General features: G+C 38.7%; 1 protein-coding gene across 1 annotated transcript in view; it reads right to left on the bottom strand.

Moving 5' to 3' along the window:
- LHX6 (LIM homeobox 6) overlaps nucleotides 1–15,435 on the bottom strand; it is a 138,270-nt gene extending 122,835 nt beyond the window's left edge. Inside the window, exons 1-2 of the mRNA XM_053695991.1 lie at nucleotides 15,262–15,435; nucleotides 5,601–5,821 (exon numbers count right to left, since the gene is read on the bottom strand). Coding sequence (XP_053551966.1) covers nucleotides 5,601–5,634 — 34 coding nt within the window. The 5' untranslated portion in view covers nucleotides 5,635–5,821; nucleotides 15,262–15,435. The remainder of the gene's footprint in view (nucleotides 1–5,600; nucleotides 5,822–15,261) is intronic.
- Between the last annotated feature and the right edge of the window lie 3,396 nt (nucleotides 15,436–18,831).

The following is an 18,831-nucleotide window of genomic DNA, read 5'->3' on the forward strand; positions in this document are numbered from 1 at the left end:
CCTCAACGTCGCCGACACCTGCCTACACTTATTAACCCCTAATCTGCCGAGCGGACCTGAGCGCTACTATAATAAAGTTATTAACCCCTAATCCGCCTCACTAACCCTATAATAAATAGTATTAACCCCTAATCTGCCCTCCCTAACATCGCCGACACCTACCTTCAATTATTAACCCCTAATCTGCCGAGCGGAGCTCACCGCTATTCTAATAAATGTATTAACCCCTAAAGCTAAGTCTAACCCTAACACTAACACCCCCCTAACTTAAATATAATTTACATCTAACGAAATAAATTAACTCTTATTAAATAAATGATTCCTATTTAAAGCTAAATACTTACCTGTAAAATAAATCCTAATATAGCTACAATATAAATTATAATTATATTATAGCTATTTTAGGATTAATATTTATTTTACAGGCAACTTTGTAATTATTTTAACCAGGTACAATAGCTATTAAATAGTTAAGAACTATTTAATAGTTACCTAGTTAAAATATTAACAAATTTACCTGTAAAATAAATCCTAACCTAAGATATAATTAAACCTAACACTACCCTATCAATAAAATAATTAAATAAACTACCTACAATTACCTACAATTAACCTAACACTACACTATCAATAAATTAATTAAACACAATTCCTACAAATAAATACAATTAAATAAACTAGCTAAAGTACAAAAAATAAAAGAGAACTAAGTTACAAAAAATAAAAAAATATTTACAAACATAAGAAAAATATTACAACAATTTTAAACTAATTACACCTACTCTAAGCCCCCTAATAAAATAACAAAGCCCCCCAAAATAAAAAATTCCCTACCCTATTCTAAATTAAAAAAGTTACAAGCTCTTTTACCTTACCAGCCCTGAACAGGGCCCCTTTGCGGGGCATGCCCCAAGAATTTCAGCTCTTTTGACTGTAAAAGAATAAATACAATACCCCCCCCCCAACATTACAACCCACCACCCACATACCCCTAATCTAACCCAAACCCCCCTTATCTAACCCAAACCCCCCTTAAATAAACCTAACACTAAGCCCCTGAAGATCTTCCTACCTTGTCTTCACCATCCAGGTATCACCGATCCGTCCTGGCTCCAACATCTTCATCCAACCCAAGCGGGGGTTGGCGATCCATCATCCGGTGCTGAAGAGGTACAGAAGAAGCTCCAAAGTCTTCCTCCTATCCGGCAAGAAGAGGACATCCGGACCGGCAAACATCTTCTCCAAGCGGCATCTTCGATCTTCTTCCATCCGGTGCGGAGCGGGTCCATCTTGAAGCAGGCGACGCGGATCCATCCTCTTCTTCCGTTGTCTCCCGACTAATGACGGTTCCTTTAAGGGACGTCATCCAAGATGGCGTCCCTCGAATTCCGATTGGCTGATAGGATTCTATCAGCCAATCGGAATTAAGGTAAGAATTTTCTGATTGGCTGATGGAATCAGCCAATCAGAATCAAGTTCAATCCGATTGGCTGATCCAATCAGCCAATCAGATTGAGCTCGCATTCTATTGGCTGATCGGAACAGCCAATAGAATGCGAGCTCAATCTGATTGGATCAGCCAATCGGATTGAACTTGATTCTGATTGGCTGATTCCATCAGCCAATCAGAAAATTCTTACCTTAATTCCGATTGGCTGATAGAATCCTATCAGCCAATTGGAATTCGAGGGACGCCATCTTGGATGACGTCCCTTAAAGGAACCGTCATTAGTCGGGAGACAACGGAAGAAGAGGATGGATCCGCGTCGCCTGCTTCAAGATGGACCCGCTCCGCATCGGATGGAAGAAGATCGAAGATGCCGCTTGGAGAAGATGTTTGCCGGTCCGGATGTCCTCTTCTTGCCGGATAGGAGGAAGACTTTGGAGCCTCTTCTGGACCTCTTCAGCACCGGATGATGGATCGCCAACCCCCGCTTGGGTTGGATGAAGATGTTGGAGCCAGGACGGATCGGTGATACCTGGATGGTGAAGACAAGGTAGGAAGATCTTCAGGGGCTTAGTGTTAGGTTTATTTAAGGGGGGTTTGGGTTAGATTAGGGGTATGTGGGTGGTGGGTTGTAATGTTGGGGGGGGGGTATTGTATTTATTCTTTTACAGGCAAAAGAGCTGAAATTCTTGGGGCATGCCCCGCAAAGGGCCCTGTTCAGGGCTGGTAAGGTAAAAGAGCTTGTAACTTTTTTAATTTAGAATAGGGTAGGGAATTTTTTATTTTGGGGGGCTTTGTTATTTTATTAGGGGGCTTAGAGTAGGTGTAATTAGTTTAAAATTGTTGTAATATTTTTCTTATGTTTGTAAATATTTTTTTATTTTTTGTAACTTAGTTCTCTTTTATTTTTTGTACTTTAGCTAGTTTATTTAATTGTATTTATTTGTAGGAATTGTATTTAATTAATTTATTGATAGTGTAGTGTTAGGTTAATTGTAGGTAATTGTAGGTAGTTTATTTAATTATTTTATTGATAGGGTAGTGTTAGGTTTAATTATATCTTAGGTTAGGATTTATTTTACAGGTAAGTATTTAGCTTTAAATAGGAATCATTTATTTAATAAGAGTTAATTTATTTCGTTAGATGTAAATTATATTTAAGTTAGGGGGGTGTTAGTGTTAGGGTTAGACTTAGCTTTAGGGGTTAATACATTTATTAGAATAGCGGTGAGCTCCGCTCGGCAGATTAGGGGTTAATAATTGAAGGTAGGTGTCGGCGATGTTAGGGAGGGCAGATTAGGGGGTTAATACTATTTATTATAGGGTTAGTGAGGCGGGTTAGGGGTTAATAACTTTATTATAGTAGCGCTCAGGTCCGCTCGGCAGATTAGGGGTTAATAAGTGTAGGCAGGTGTCGGCGACGTTGAGGGGGGCAGATTAGGGGTTAATAAATGTAATATAGGGGTCGGCGGTGTTAGGGGCACCAGATTAGGGGTACATCAGTATAACGTAGGTGGCGGTCGGCAGATTAGGGGTTAAAAATTTTAATCGAGTGGCGGCGATGTGGGGGGAGCTCGGTTTAGGGGTACATAGGTAGTTTATGGGTGTTAGTGTACTTTAGGGTACAGTAGTTAAGAGCTTTATGAACCGGCGTTAGCCAGAAAGCTCTTAACTCCTGCTATTTTCAGGCGGCTGGAGTTTTGTCGTTAGAGCTCTAACGCTCACTTCAGAAACGACTCTAAATACCGGCGTTAGAAAGATCCCATTGAAAAAAGATAGGATACGCAAATGGCGTAGGGGGATCTGCGGTATGGAAAAGTCGCGGCTGAAAAGTGAGCGTTAGACCCTTTAATCACTGACTCCAAATACCAGCGGGCGGCCAAAACCAGCGTTAGGAGCCTCTAACGCTGGTTTTGACGGCTACCGCCGAACTCCAAATCTAGGCCAGATACTGTATATAGGGCCTGTTGCCCTTAATGAGACACAATGATCTAGAAAGCCACACACACATATACTGTATATAGGGCCTGTTGCCCTTAATGAGAAACAATGATCTAGAAAGCCACACACTCATATACTGTATATAGGATAGGGCCTGTTGCCCTTAATGAGACACAATGATCTAGAAAGCCATACACACATGTATACTGTATATAGGGTCTGTTGCCCTTAATGAGACACAATGATCTAGAAAGTCACACACACACACACATATACTGTATATAGGGCCTGTTGCCCTTAATGAGACACAATGATCTAGAATGCCACAAACACACACATATATATATATATATATATAGGGCCTGTTGCCCTTAATGAGACACAATGATCTAGAAAGCCACACACACATATACTGTATATAGGGCCTGTTGCCCTTAATGAGACACAATGATCTAGAATGCCACAAACACACACATATATATATATATATATATATATATATATATATATATATATATATATATATATATATATATATATAGGGCTTGTTGTCCTTAATGAGACACAATGATCTAGAAAGCCACACACTCATATACTGTATATAGGATAGGGCCTGTTGCCCTTAATGAGACACAATGATCTAGAAAGCCATACACACATGTATACTGTATATAGGGTCTGTTGCCCTTAATGAGACACAATGATCTAGAAAGTCACACACACACACACATATACTGTATATAGGGCCTGTTGCCCTTAATGAGACACAATGATCTAGAATGCCACAAACACACATATATATATATATATAGGGCCTGTTGCCCTTAATGAGACACAATGATCTAGAAAGCCACACACACATATACTGTATATAGGGCCTGTTGCCCTTAATGAGACACAATGATCTAAAAAGCCATACACACATATACTGTATATAGGGCCTGTTGCCCTTAATGAGACACAATGATCTAGAATGCCACAAACACACATATATATATATATATATATATATATATATATAGGGCTTGTTGTCCTTAATGAGACACAATGATCTAGAAAGCCACACACACATATACTGCATATAGGGCCTGTTGTCCTTAATGAGACATTATGATCTAGAAAGCAACACACACATACTGTATATAGGGCCTGTTGCCCTTAATGAGACACAATGATCTAGAAAGCCACACACATATATACTGTATATAGGGCCTGTTGCCCTTAATGAGACACAATGATCTAAAAAGCCATACACACATATACTGTATATAGGGCCTGTTGCCCTTAATGAGACACAATGATCTAGAATGCCACAAACACACATATATATATATATATATAGGGCTTGTTGTCCTTAATGAGACACAATGATCTAGAAAGCCACACACACATATACTGCATATAGGGCCTGTTGTCCTTAATGAGACATTATGATCTAGAAAGCAACACACACATACTGTATATAGGGCCTGTTGCCCTTAATGAGACACAATGATCTAGAAAGCCACACACATATATACTGTATATAGGGCCTGTTGCCCTTAATGAGACACAATGATCTAGAATGCCACAAACACACACACATTATATATATATATATATATAGGGCCTGTTGCCCTTAATGAGACACAATGATCTAGAAAGCCATACACACATGTATACTGTATATAGGGCCTGTTGCCCTTAATGAGACGCCATGATCTACTTTGCTCTATATTTTCAACAGCATCTTCAATATTTAAATCAGCATAGAGATAAAGAGTTGTTTAACTGCTCCATGACCTCTGCTTATCCTCCTCAACTCTATGCTAGGAAGCTTGAGGATGCTCAATAATATACTACAACACAGTGAAAGGAATAACAAATAAATATAAGCCTCCCAGAGGGTCGCATGCAGTTGTTTTTGTCTGACAATGTGTAGCACAGGAGAATAGGAGATGCCTGTGACAGGAAGGTTGAAATAGACTTTGTTAAAGAGTGGTACTTGTAACCCAACAATATGAGAATGAGATAGGAAAAGCAAATTTATGGCTGGTTCTTATACTTGTTACTTTTATTTCAGGAATTCATTTAAATGTTTCTCGGTTACATTATGTTGCTAAAGTACTTGATAACATATCTCAAGTTTTCCAAAAAACAGTGGTGGAATTATCTGTTTAGTGCATAAATCTATTGAGTTTTATGTCCAACAAAATCAGTGATGTCATCATACCGTTCTCTGCTGCTCTCTTGAGGTTTTCGATCATTGTGTCATAGTGAATCCTGCAGAGGACTTTCTCTTCCACCAGCCCAAATTCCTCCCCTGTAGATAGCTGGCGTTTACAGGAATAGCATGCAAAGCAGGCAAGGTGGTATGCATTCCCCCGGGCTCTTCGAACCCAATCTGTGGCATAGATCTGTCTTCCACAACGGGCACACTTGGTACCAAAACGACTGGAAAAGATTACAATTAAGGACATTGAATTTATTGATTTCACAAATATGAATATAAATTTGAAATGATAAAAATACATGGTAAGATAAATGCCTAAAACAGGGTTGCCCATGGTTTGTCTTTGAGGGATGGAAACAGATGATATTTAAAGGGGCAATAAACACTAAATACCATTTACAAGCATAGTATTGAGGTTATTGCTAGTCACGGGTGCTGCTATGTTGAAATCTAGCTTTCACTGCTTTCCAGTGCTGAGGTTTGTGCAGCAACTTCAGATATCTTCAGTGTAAGCTTGGTTCCAAAATGGCGGCATGAAGGTGCATGAAATCTGCTCAGTCTGTAGCACTCAAGGAGTAGCACTGAAAACTATTTATTACATTTCATGAGTCTGTTATTGCTGATGTTGTCTGTATAATTAAAATAACACACAATAATACCAATACAATTTGAGTGAATGAAATATATAACAGTCTCACTACCCTGGCATGCTCCAATATGAAACTATGGATTCACAAAAAGCTGGCATTCATTTGAGTTTTTATAGTACTAGCCAAGTCAGTGAAGATCTAAGTGTAGTAGTCTTTACTGTATCATATTCTCATTTCCTGTGATTGGCGAGCATTGAAATAATTCATTCCAGATCTTACTTTAAATATTATTCTAATTTCTTCGTAATTCTGAAATTGCCACTCCAATCTAAAATCATTATTGGTCAGATGACGGTTGAGATGCATTCACCTTGCATCAAATCTATGGCAGCTAAAACATCTGACCTCCATTCAGATGTATACCCTCTACAGATATAGAAACTATCACCTGATGCAAGGTTTCTGCAGTTCCTAATGTTAGGTAAAATCCCACATCATACCACAGATTAGAGACATGGTCCATGTACACCCATATGCCATGTTTAAGCCTCTATCACACTACAGACCAAAAGATGGATGTCCCCTGCCTGGTGTACACAACACATCATATTACTGAACCCCATATGCTAGGTATTTCCCACATCACACAAGATCCCCTAATGGTACCACCTTATACAATCCCTCAATGTCAAACCCTATATATCCATTGTTAATCACTACACAATCACACCCACCACTAAATCTAAATCTCCTTATCATTTTTACTGATTGAAATTACCACAACCACACATAAAAAAAAATCTGAAATGTCCTTTACGTGGTGGCTAGAGATGGTTTTTTTCTTATGCATCTTCATGGCAATCAATAACAGGTCCACCCTTCTATGTCGTTCATCACAGATTTTTATCAAAAATATATATTTAACATATTATATCATTTTCTTTTCTTTAATTTTTTTTTCCAATTTTTGGGTTTGATGGATCTTTGTATAAATAGATATTCAATAGTCATGATGATGCAGTTGCCTATAGTTATCAAGGTCTGTCGGACCTGATCCGACAGTGCGGATCAGGTCCGACAGACCTCGCTGAATACGGCGAGCAATACGCTCGCCGTATTCAGCATTGCACCAGCAGCTCACAAGAGCTGCTGGTGCAACGTCGCCCCCTGCAGAGTCACGGCCAATTGGCCGCCAGCAGGGAGCTGTCAATCAACCCAATCGTACTCGATCGGGTTGATTTCCAGCGATGTCTGTCTGCCTGCTCAGAGCAGGCGGACAGGTTAGGGAGCAGCGGTCTTTGTGACCGCTGCTTCATAACTGCTGTTTCTGACGAGTCTGAAGACTCGCCAGAAACACGGCCCCTCAAGCTCCGTACGGAGCTTATTAAATAGAGCCCAGTGTATTTTATTTTTAAAAACAAAACACAAAACTCAAAAGGTAGAGTTCTGTTTTTACAGTTCTTCCTTGTAAGGCGTTAGAAAGCATGAGTCATACAGAACCCTGCTCCTACACTCTGATTTTTATTTTGGACCTCAGCCTATTGGGTAGCAGTTATGGTCCACCTCCTATACACATATTAAACGTGTAGTATCCCTGCATCTTGTACACCACATAAACTACCAAAGGCTTATTTAGTCCTGAGTAAGTGCTATGACTGAGCTTGTTTTTACAGTTCTTCCTTGTAAGGGGTTAGAGTGTAGGAGCAGGGTTCTGTATGACCTCAGCCTATTGGGTAGCAGTTTTGGTCCACCTCCTATACACATATTAAACGTGTGGTATCCCTGCATCTTGTACACCACATAAACTACCAATGGCTTATTTAGCCCTGAGTAAGTGCTATGACTGAGCTTGTTTTTACAGTTCTTCCTTGTAAGGGGTTAGAGTGTAGGAGCAGGGTTCTGTATGACCTCAGCCTATTGGGTAGCAGTTTTGGTCCACCTCCTATACACATATTAAACGTGTGGTATCCCTGCATCTTGTACACCACATAAACTACCAATGGCTTATTTAGCCCTGAGTAAGTGCTATGACTGAGCTTGTTTTTACAGTTCTTCCTTGTAAGGGGTTAGAGTGTAGGAGCAGGGTTCTGTATGACCTCAGCCTATTGGGTAGCAGTTATGGTCCACCTCCTATACCATATTAAACGTGTGGTATCCCTGCATCTTGTACACCACATAAACTACCAATGGCTTATTTAGCCCTGAGTAAGTGCTATGACTGAGCTTGTTTTTACAGTTCTTCCTTGTAAGGGGTTAGAGTGTAGGAGCAGGGTTCTGTATGACCTCAGCCTATTGGGTAGCAGTTATGGTCCACCTCCTATACACATATTAAACGTGTGGTATCCCTGCATCTTGTACACCACATAAACTACCAATGGCTTATTTAGCCCTGAGTAAGTGCTATGACTGAGCTTGTTTTTACAGTTCTTCCTTGTAAGGGGTTAGAGTGTAGGAGCAGGGTTCTGTATGACCTCAGCCTATTGGGTAGCAGTTATGGTCCACCTCCTATACACATATTAAACGTGTGGTATCCCTGCATCTTGTACACCACATAAACTACCAATGGCTTATTTAGCCCTGAGTAAGTGCTATGACTGAGCTTGAAAACTGAGTGAGTGATACGATTACTAGGGATATTATACTGAATAGGGTCTTTTTAGTTTGACTTCAAAGATGGTTTATCGAAGCCTATTAGCTATTTAATGGCCATAGATCCTTATTTATCATTCAATTCTATTGGGTTGGTTTTACCAGTTAAAATGTCTTGTCCTGGACTAGAAAAAAAGGTTAGTTGATTAAAGGGGCAGTGAATATTTTCAGTTTTTTTATATAAAATGTTTAGATATGTGCAATGAAACAACTTTACAATATATTTTTTAATTATTTTGCTCCTTTTTCATGTAATGTAGCTCGGAAAATAGTGGATTTTCTAATTTTCAGAACTGGAAATGCACCCTACTGGCTTTTCAAGGCTAATCCTGCTACATAACTTTGCTTAATTAGTTTTAACTGATAACAGCTGCAAAACAATATACTTAATACAAACATGACTGTGATTAGCCTTGTTGCCTGTGGACTAAAGCTTAGATTGGATCCTCCAAATAAGGCACATTGTGGGTGGAGTTAGGCTATTAAAAAATAATTGCAGTAAAATGATGTTAATTTGTTTTAAAAATGTTTACACTTGGCTGATATGTTATTCTTATTCAGCACAACAGAAATGTCTTGTCATTACAAGGTACTTACTGTCCCTTTAATGAAGGTTTTACTGAGCTATAGAGCTGGGCTACCATATATATTTATATTTAGTGATCTGTCCCTTTAATGAAGGTTTTACTGAGCTATAGAGCTGGGCTACCAATATGTGGGCGCTCTACAAATAACCGATAATAAATAAATAAATAATATTTAGTGATCTGTCTACTTTAAATACCCATGATCTTAAAAATGAAAGAAATCATCCAAAATGGAAAAACTCTTATGAAAAACATCAATGTTTCTTAGAACCGCTATTTATACATTTGTATACACAAACCTTTAAAAGGAAATTCTGATTTTGGCACAAAAAAAAAAAATCACATTGTGCATAACTTTCCTGGGGTATAAACCTTTTTTGTTTTAAACAACTATAGTTGAAAGAGCGAATGCTTCAACAAAAGATGAAATCAAAAGCAGATGTTTACAGTGTTTATATAAGACCTGAGAGAGTGCCGTATCCAGCAACCGAAACCATTTCTATGATTATTCACGTAAAGGTGAACCGTAACATAGGTGTCTATAGTGATGCAGGTACAAAACCCTTTCTATGATTAATCACGTAAAGGTGAACCGTAATATAGGTGTCTATTTATAGTGATGCAGGTACAAAACCATTTCTATGATTAATCACGTAAAGGTGAACCGTAACATAGGTGTCTATTTATAGTGATGCAGGTACAAAACCATTTCTATAATTAATCACGTAAAGGTGAACCGTAACATAGGTGTCTATTTATAGTGATGCAGGTACAAAACCATTTCTATGATTAATCACGTAAAGGTGAACCGTAACATAGGTGTCTATTTATAGTGATGCAGGTATAAAACCCTTTCTATGATTAATCACGTAAAGGTGAACAGTAACATAGGTGTCTATTTATAGTGATGCAGGTACAAAACCATTTCTATTATTATTCACGTAAAGGTGAACCGTAACATAGGTGTCTATTTATAGTGATGCAGGTACAAAACCATTTCTATAATTAATCACGTAAAGGTGAACCGTAATATAGGTGTCTATTTATAGTGATGCAGGTACAAAACCATTTCTATGATTAATCACGTAAAGGTGAACCGTAACATAGGTGTCTATTTATAGTGATGCAGGTACAAAACCATTTCTATAATTAATCACGTAAAGGTGAACCGTAACATAGGTGTCTATTTATAGTGATGCAGGTACAAAACCATTTCTATGATTAATCACGTAAAGGTGAACCGTAACATAGGTGTCTATTTATAGTGATGCAGGTACAAAACCCCTTCTATGATTATTCACTTAAAGGTGAACCGTAACATAGGTGTCTATTTATAGTGATGCAGGTACAAAACCCTTTCTATGATTAATCACGTAAAGGTGAACAGTAACATAGGTGTCTATTTATAGTGATGCAGGTACAAAACCCTTTCTATGATTAATCACGTAAAGGTGAACCGTAACATAGGTGTCTATAGTGATGCAGGTACAAAACCATTTCTATGATTAATCACGTAAAGGTGAACAGTAACATAGGTGTCTATTTATAGTGATGCAGGTACAAAACCCTTTCTATGATTAATCACGTAATGGTGAACCGTAACATAGGTGTCTATTTATAGTGATGCAGGTACAAAACCCTTTCTATGATTAATCACGTAATGGTGAACCGTAACATAGGTGTCTATTTATAGTGATGCAGGTACAAAACCCTTTCTATGATTAATCACGTAAAGGTGAACCGTAACATAGGTGTCTATTTATAGTGATGCAGGTACAAAACCCTTTCTATGATTATTCACGTAAAGGTGAACCGTAACATAGGTGTCTATTTATAGTGATGCAGGTACAAAACCATTTCTATGATTAATCACGTAAACGTGAACCGTAACATAGGTGTCTATTTATAGTGATGCAGGTACAAAACCCTTTCTATGATTAATCACGTAAAGGTGAACCGTAACATAGGTGTCTATTTATAGTGATGCAGGTATAAAACCCTTTCTATGATTAATCACGTAAAGGTGAACCGTAATATAGGTGTCTATTTATAGTGATGCAGGTACAAAACCATTTCTATGATTAATCACGTAAAGGTGAACCGTAACATAAGTGTCTATTTATAGTGATGCAGGTATAAAACCCTTTCTATGATTAATCACGTAAAGGTGAACCGTAACATAGGTGTCTATTTATAGTGATGCAGGTATAAAACCATTTCTATTATTATTCACGTAAAGGTGAACCGTAACATAGGTGTCTATTTATAGTGATGCAGGTATAAAACCATTTCTATGATTATTCACGTAAAGGTGAACCGTAACATAGGTGTCTATTTATAGTGATGCAGGTACAAAACCATTTCTATGATTAATCACGTAAAGGTGAACCGTAACATAGGTGTCTATAGTGATGCAGGTACAAAACCATTTCTATGATTAATCACGTAAAGGTGAACCGTAATATAGGTGTCTATTTATAGTGATGCAGGTACAAAACCATTTCTATGATTAATCACGTAAAGGTGAACCGTAACATAGGTGTCTATTTATAGTGATGCAGGTACAAAACCATTTCTATGATTAATCACGTAAAGGTGAACCGTAACATAGGTGTCTATTTATAGTGATGCAGGTATAAAACCATTTCTATGATTATTCACGTAAAGGTGAACCGTAACATAGGTGTCTATTTATAGTGATGCAGGTATAAAACCATTTCTATGATTATTCACGTAAAGGTGAACCGTAACATAGGTGTCTATTTATAGTGATGCAGGTACAAAACCATTTCTATGATTAATCACGTAAAGGTGAACCGTAACATAGGTGTCTATAGTGATGCAGGTACAAAACCATTTCTATGATTAATCACGTAAACGTGAACCGTAACATAGGTGTCTATTTATAGTGATGCAGGTATAAAACCCTTTCTATGATTAATCACGTAAAGGTGAACCGTAACATAGGTGTCTATTTATAGTGATGCAGGTACAAAACCCTTTCTATGATTAATCACGTAAAGGTGAACCGTAACATAGGTGTCTATAGTGATGCAGGTACAAAACCATTTCTATGATTAATCACGTAAACGTGAACCGTAACATAGGTGTCTATTTATAGTGATGCAGGTACAAAACCCTTTCTATGATTAATCACGTAAACGTGAACCGTAACATAGGTGTCTATTTATAGTGATGCAGGTACAAAACCCTTTCTATGATTAATCACGTAAAGGTGAACCGTAACATAGGTGTCTATTTATAGTGATGCAGGTACAAAACCCTTTCTATGATTATTCACGTAAAGGTGAACAGTAACATAGGTGTCTATTTATAGTGATGCAGGTACAAAACCATTTCTATGATTAATCACGTAAAGGTGAACCGTAACATAGGTGTCTATTTATAGTGATGCAGGTATAAAACCCTTTCTATGATTAATCACGTAAAGGTGAACCGTAACATAGGTGTCTATTTATAGTGATGCAGGTACAAAACCCTTTCTATGATTAATCACGTAAAGGTGAACCGTAACATAGGTGTCTATTTATAGTGATGCAGGTACAAAACTATTTCTATGATTAATCACGTAAAGGTGAACCGTAACATAGGTGTCTATTTATAGTGATGCAGGTACAAAACCCTTTCTATGATTAATCACGTAAAGGTGAACCGTAACATAGGTGTCTATTTATAGTGATGCAGGTACAAAACCATTTCTATAATTAATCACGTAAAGGTGAACCGTAATATAGGTGTCTATTTATAGTGATGCAGGTACAAAACCCTTTCTATGATTAATCACGTAAACGTGAACCGTAACATAGGTGTCTATAGTGATGCAGGTACAAAACCCTTTCTATGATTAATCACGTAAACGTGAACCGTAACATAGGTGTCTATTTATAGTGATGCAGGTACAAAACCCTTTCTATGATTAATCACGTAAAGGTGAACCGTAACATAGGTGTCTATTTATAGTGATGCAGGTACAAAACCATTTCTATGATTAATCACGTAAAGGTGAACCGTAACATAGGTGTCTATTTATAGTGATGCAGGTACAAAACCCTTTCTATGATTTTTCACGTAAAGGTGAACCGTAACATAGGTGTCTATTTATATTGATGCAGGTACAAAACCCTTTCTATGATTAATCACGTAAAGGTGAACAGTAACATAGGTGTCTATTTATAGTGATGCAGGTACAAAACCCTTTCTATGATTAATCACGTAAAGGTGAACCGTAACATAGGTGTCTATTTATAGTGATGCAGGTACAAAACCCTTTCTATGATTAATCACGTAAAGGTGAACCGTAATATAGGTGTCTATTTATAGTGATGCAGGTACAAAACCCTTTCTATGATTAATCACGTAAAGGTGAACCGTAACATAGGTGTCTATTTATAGTGATGCAGGTACAAAACCCTTTCTATGATTAATCACGTAAAGGTGAACCGTAACATAGGTGTCTATTTATAGTGATGCAGGTACAAAACCCTTTCTATGATTTTTCACGTAAAGGTGAACCGTAACATAGGTGTCTATTTATAGTGATGCAGGTACAAAACCCTTTCTATGATTAATCACGTAAAGGTGAACCGTAACATAGGTGTCTATTTATAGTGATGCAGGTACAAAACCCTTTCTATGATTAATCACGTAAAGGTGAACAGTAACATAGGTGTCTATTTATAGTGATGCAGGTACAAAACCCTTTCTATGATTATTCACGTAAAGGTGAACAGTAACATAGGTGTCTATTTATAGTGATGCAGGTACAAAACCCTTTCTATGATTATTCACGTAAAGGTGAACCGTAACATAGGTGTCTATTTATAGTGATGCAGGTACAAAATCATTTCTATGATTAATCACGTAAAGGTGAACAGTAACATAGGTGTCTATTTATAGTGATGCAGGTACAAAACCATTTCTATGATTAATCACGTAAAGGTGAACCGTAACATAGGTGTCTATTTATAGTGATGCAGGTACAAAACCATTTCTATGATTAATCACGTAAAGGTGAACCGTAACATAGGTGTCTATTTATAGTGATGCAGGTACAAAACCATTTCTATGATTAATCACGTAAAGGTGAACCGTAACATAGGTGTCTATTTATAGTGTTGCAGGTACAAAACCATTTCTATGATTAATTGTAATGAGCTGATTGTGGTTGTGGATCTCAACTGCGGAAAATATATGATTGTATGCCTTACTTTAAGATACAATGAGGAAGTTACAATGTATCTGTCTGTATGGCAGCTGAAAGTTACTATTTGATTTAAATTCCTGATCAGTATTTCTGAATCAGGTTGCACAGCAGTTGTTAAACAAACGCACCATGGATGGGATACACTTTTCCTGATAGTCACTGAGCACACAGGAGGAGCGTTAGGTCAGTACAGATGCAGCAGGCTGTTAGTCAATTGGAGTGTGATACACGCTGATAGCTGTGCTGTTTGTGAGAGCTGACAGGCAGATGGGTGGAGCAGGTATTAAGTGCTGTGCTGTAGAGTTACTCACAAAAGTTCAAACTGAAGTTTATCACGCTACTCCTGAAGCGTTTGAAGAGGAATATGAGGAGGTATCCTGTGGGTGTGGTCCAATGTAAGTTAAGCGTCTGTACAAGTTATAAAGTTCACAACTTATATCGGAAGAGACTGCAGTTGCGGTTTGGAAAACACTTGATCTGCCAGAGGCAATTAAGCAGGAAAATAATGCAGCAGCGGTGTTTGTTAATCCAAATTAGGAAATGTTCAGACTTAGTATATAAGTCTCTTTCAGTTGTTCTAGTAGGCTCCGTATTAGAAAAGGTTTAAATACCTTCAGATAGTTGGACTTGAACAGAGAGAGGTAAATCCCTGCAGCAGGTCTGTGAAGCTGTATGCTAAACTGGAAACAATACTGAAGCAGGGAGGGAGGCGTGTCCAGGCTTTAAATAACCTTGCTAGGTGTGAGCACAGGTAAAAATTAAAGGGACAGAAAGGAATAAGGAAATCCATGACATACCCCCCACATCAGGGTAGGTGCCCCGCAGCTACGAATCTAGGTCGTTCTGGATTCCTCCTGTGAAACAGGGATACCAATTTGGGAGCATGAACATTCGAGGAAGGTTCCCAAGAGTCATTCTCCTCAGAGAATCCCTTCCAACGGATTAAGTATTGAAGAGTTCCACAGTAAATACGGGAGTCCAGGATGGCATCAACTTCGTATTCCGTGTCCGAATCCTGTAAGATGAGAGGAGGAATCTGGCTGGGCACCTGTCTAGTTTCGCAATGAGGTTTTAACAAGGAGACGTGGAAGGTGGGATGAAGTCGAAAAGTAGAAGGCAGATCCAAGGTAACAGCATTTTGGTTCACAATCTTTGTGATAGGATAAGGACCAATGAAGACAGCACTAAGTTTCTTGCTGGGGGTTTTCAGTTTTATATTCTTGGTCGACAGCCAGACCAGATCACCTATTTTATAAGAAGTTGGTTGACGTCTTCGGAGGTTATAGTAACGTCTCTGGTGAGCCTGAGCATCAGCTATATGCCTCTTGAGTTCTATGAAAAGATCCTGGAGATCCTTAGTGAGGTCATCAACCTTGGGACAGTTTGAATCTGTCCGAGGGTGAAGTTGGAAAGAAGGGTGAAAAGCATAATTCGCAAAAAATGGTGTCTTGGAAGTAGTGGAACTTGTAGAATTGTTGTATGCATATTCAGCCATAGCAAGGGTATTAGCCCACTGGTCTTGGTGGTTGGAACAATATGAACGAATATACTGTTCGAGCCATTGGTTTATTCTCTCTGTTTGGCCATTTGATTGGGGGTGAAATGAGGAGGAGAATCGGAGTTCTACTTGCATAGTGTCATAATTTTTTCCAGAAACGAGAGGTGAATTGACTACCTCTATCAGTTACAATGGAATCTGGGAGACCGTGTAATTTTACGATGTTATTCAAGAAAAGAACTGCAAGTTCTGATGAAGTTGGGAGCTTATGATATGGGAGGAAATGGGCCATCTTGGTAAGATGATCAACAACAACAAGTATGGTATTGTATCCAAGTGACAATGGAAGTTCGACAATGAATTCCTATGGTTTGCCACGGTCAGTCAGGTATCTGTAATGGTAAGAGTAATCCGAAAGGTGGTCTTTTTTCAGTCTTGGAAACTGTACATATGTGGCAAGATTGAACATATCTTTGCACAGAAGTTCTGATAGCAGGCCACCAGTACGTACGTGAAAGAAGATCAAAGGTTTTGTGGATTCCAAGATGTCCTGCCATCGGTGAGTCATGATGTTCTTTTAACAAATTGTCTCGAAGGGAAGGTGGTACATAAAGACGTCCTTGGTGGTAATAGAGGCCATCTTGTCCCAGTGTGAGTTTAAGCTTAGGGATGGAAGTATCTTTCTGTTGTAGGAGTTTAAGGACTTCAGGATAAGTAGGAGATAGTGTAATGAATTGCTCAGCTGGAATGACTGTACCAGGAGTATCGGAATGATGAGGATTGGTATCTTTTCTGGACAAGGCATCCGCTTTCCCGTTCTTACTCCCTGGTCTGTAGGTTATATGGAAATCAAACCTTGATAGGAATAAACTCCATCTTAGCTGTCTAGAGGATAAGGTACGGTTAGTCAGAAGGTATTCCAGATTTTTGTGATCCGTATATATTAGTATCGGAAATTTACTGCCCTCTAGGAGATGTCTCCAGTGTTCTAATGAGACCTTGATCACTAACAACTCCTTTTCGCCTACAGGGTAGTTATATTCGGCTGGTGTCATTACTCGTGAAAAGAAGGCAACAGGGTGGAGTGGATCTTCTGGAGTTTTACGTCGAGACAGAATGGACCCTAGAGCGTAGTTGGAGGCGTCAACTTCAAGAACATAATGGGCATCAGGGTCTGGAAACTTAAGAATCGGTGCTTTAGTGAAAACATCCTTAAGGTGTTCAAAAATAGCCTGTGTTTGAGGTGTCCAGTGGAAAGTAGTTTTGACACTTGTAAGAGAAGTTAAAGGCTTAGTAAGAGAGGAATAATTCTTGATGAATTTCCTATAGTAATTGGAGAAACCGAGGAATTTTTGCAGGTCCTTTTTGGTGGAAGGTATGGGCCAGTTTTTAATAGTTTGCACTTTTGAATCATCCATCTGAATTCCTGTGGGAGTGATAGTATAACCCAGGAATGTAATAACAGAGGTGTGGAAGATGCATTTTTCCAATTTGGCAAAAAGTCTGTGTTGTCTAAGGCGAGAGAGCACCCAACGGACGTGTTTTATATGTTCAATGATGTTAGTAGAGTATATCAGAATGTCGTCCAAATATACAACTACACAGATGTCAAGGAGATCACGGAATATATCGTTTATTAGATATTGGAACGTTGCCGGGGCATTACAGAGCCCGAAAGGCATCACCTTATACTCGTAGAGCCCATATCTTGTTCTGAAGGCGGTGAGCCACTCGTCAACTTTTCGGATCCTGACGAGATTATAGGCTCCACGTAGGTCTAATTTAGTGTATATGGTGGCTTGACTGAGACGTTCGATGAGTTCGGGAATTAGAGGTAAGGGATAGCGGTTCTTGACAGTCCGTTTATTAAGTTCCCTATAATCAATTATAGGGCGTAGGGAGTTGTCCTTATTTCTGACGAAGAAAATGCCGGCCCCAGCAGGGGAAGAAGAGGGTTGTATAAACCCTTTCCTTAAGTTCTCTGAAAGGTAAGTTTTGAGGTGATCTAGTTCAGGCTGTGATAGAGGGTATATGTGCCCGTAAGGAATGGAAGCTCCTGGAAGTAGTTGAATAGGACAGTCGTACGGGCGATGTGGAGGAAGGGACTCTGCTTCCTTTTCACTGAATACATCTTGAAAATCTTGATAGTCAGAAGGAATAATTCTTCCAGTAGGATTTATAGAACAGATCAAGGAGTGACGAAAACAGGTGTTCTTGCAATAATCTGAGAGGAATTCGACTTCGAGGCGATCCCAATGTATGGTGGGTTGATGCGTCTGTAACCATTGTAGACCAAGCACCAGGGGAAACATAGGAGAATTAATCACATCAAAGGATATGAATTCAGTGTGTGCACTTGACGTGGAAACCTTTATGGGAATAGTTTGGTGTGTAATAGGACCGGAACTAATTGTATTACCATCAATAACTCTAATGGACACAGGTCTTGCTTTCAACACAGTGGGTATTTTATTTATAGTGACAAAACCAGAATCAATATAGGAAGAATGTGCCCCAGAGTCGATGATGGCTTCACTGATTTGCTGGTGTAGATCCCACTGTAAGGTAAGAGATAAAGAGCAGTAAGCAACTTGGTTAACATTAGTGGTTAAGCATGTGGTTTTTCTGAAGGACTTACGTTTCTTCTGCCTTTGTAAGATAGGACACTCTCTTACAGTATGTG

The sequence above is a fragment of the Bombina bombina genome, chromosome 12 (assembly GCF_027579735.1).
Source record: "Bombina bombina isolate aBomBom1 chromosome 12, aBomBom1.pri, whole genome shotgun sequence".
NCBI classification, from domain to species: domain Eukaryota; kingdom Metazoa; phylum Chordata; class Amphibia; order Anura; family Bombinatoridae; genus Bombina; species Bombina bombina.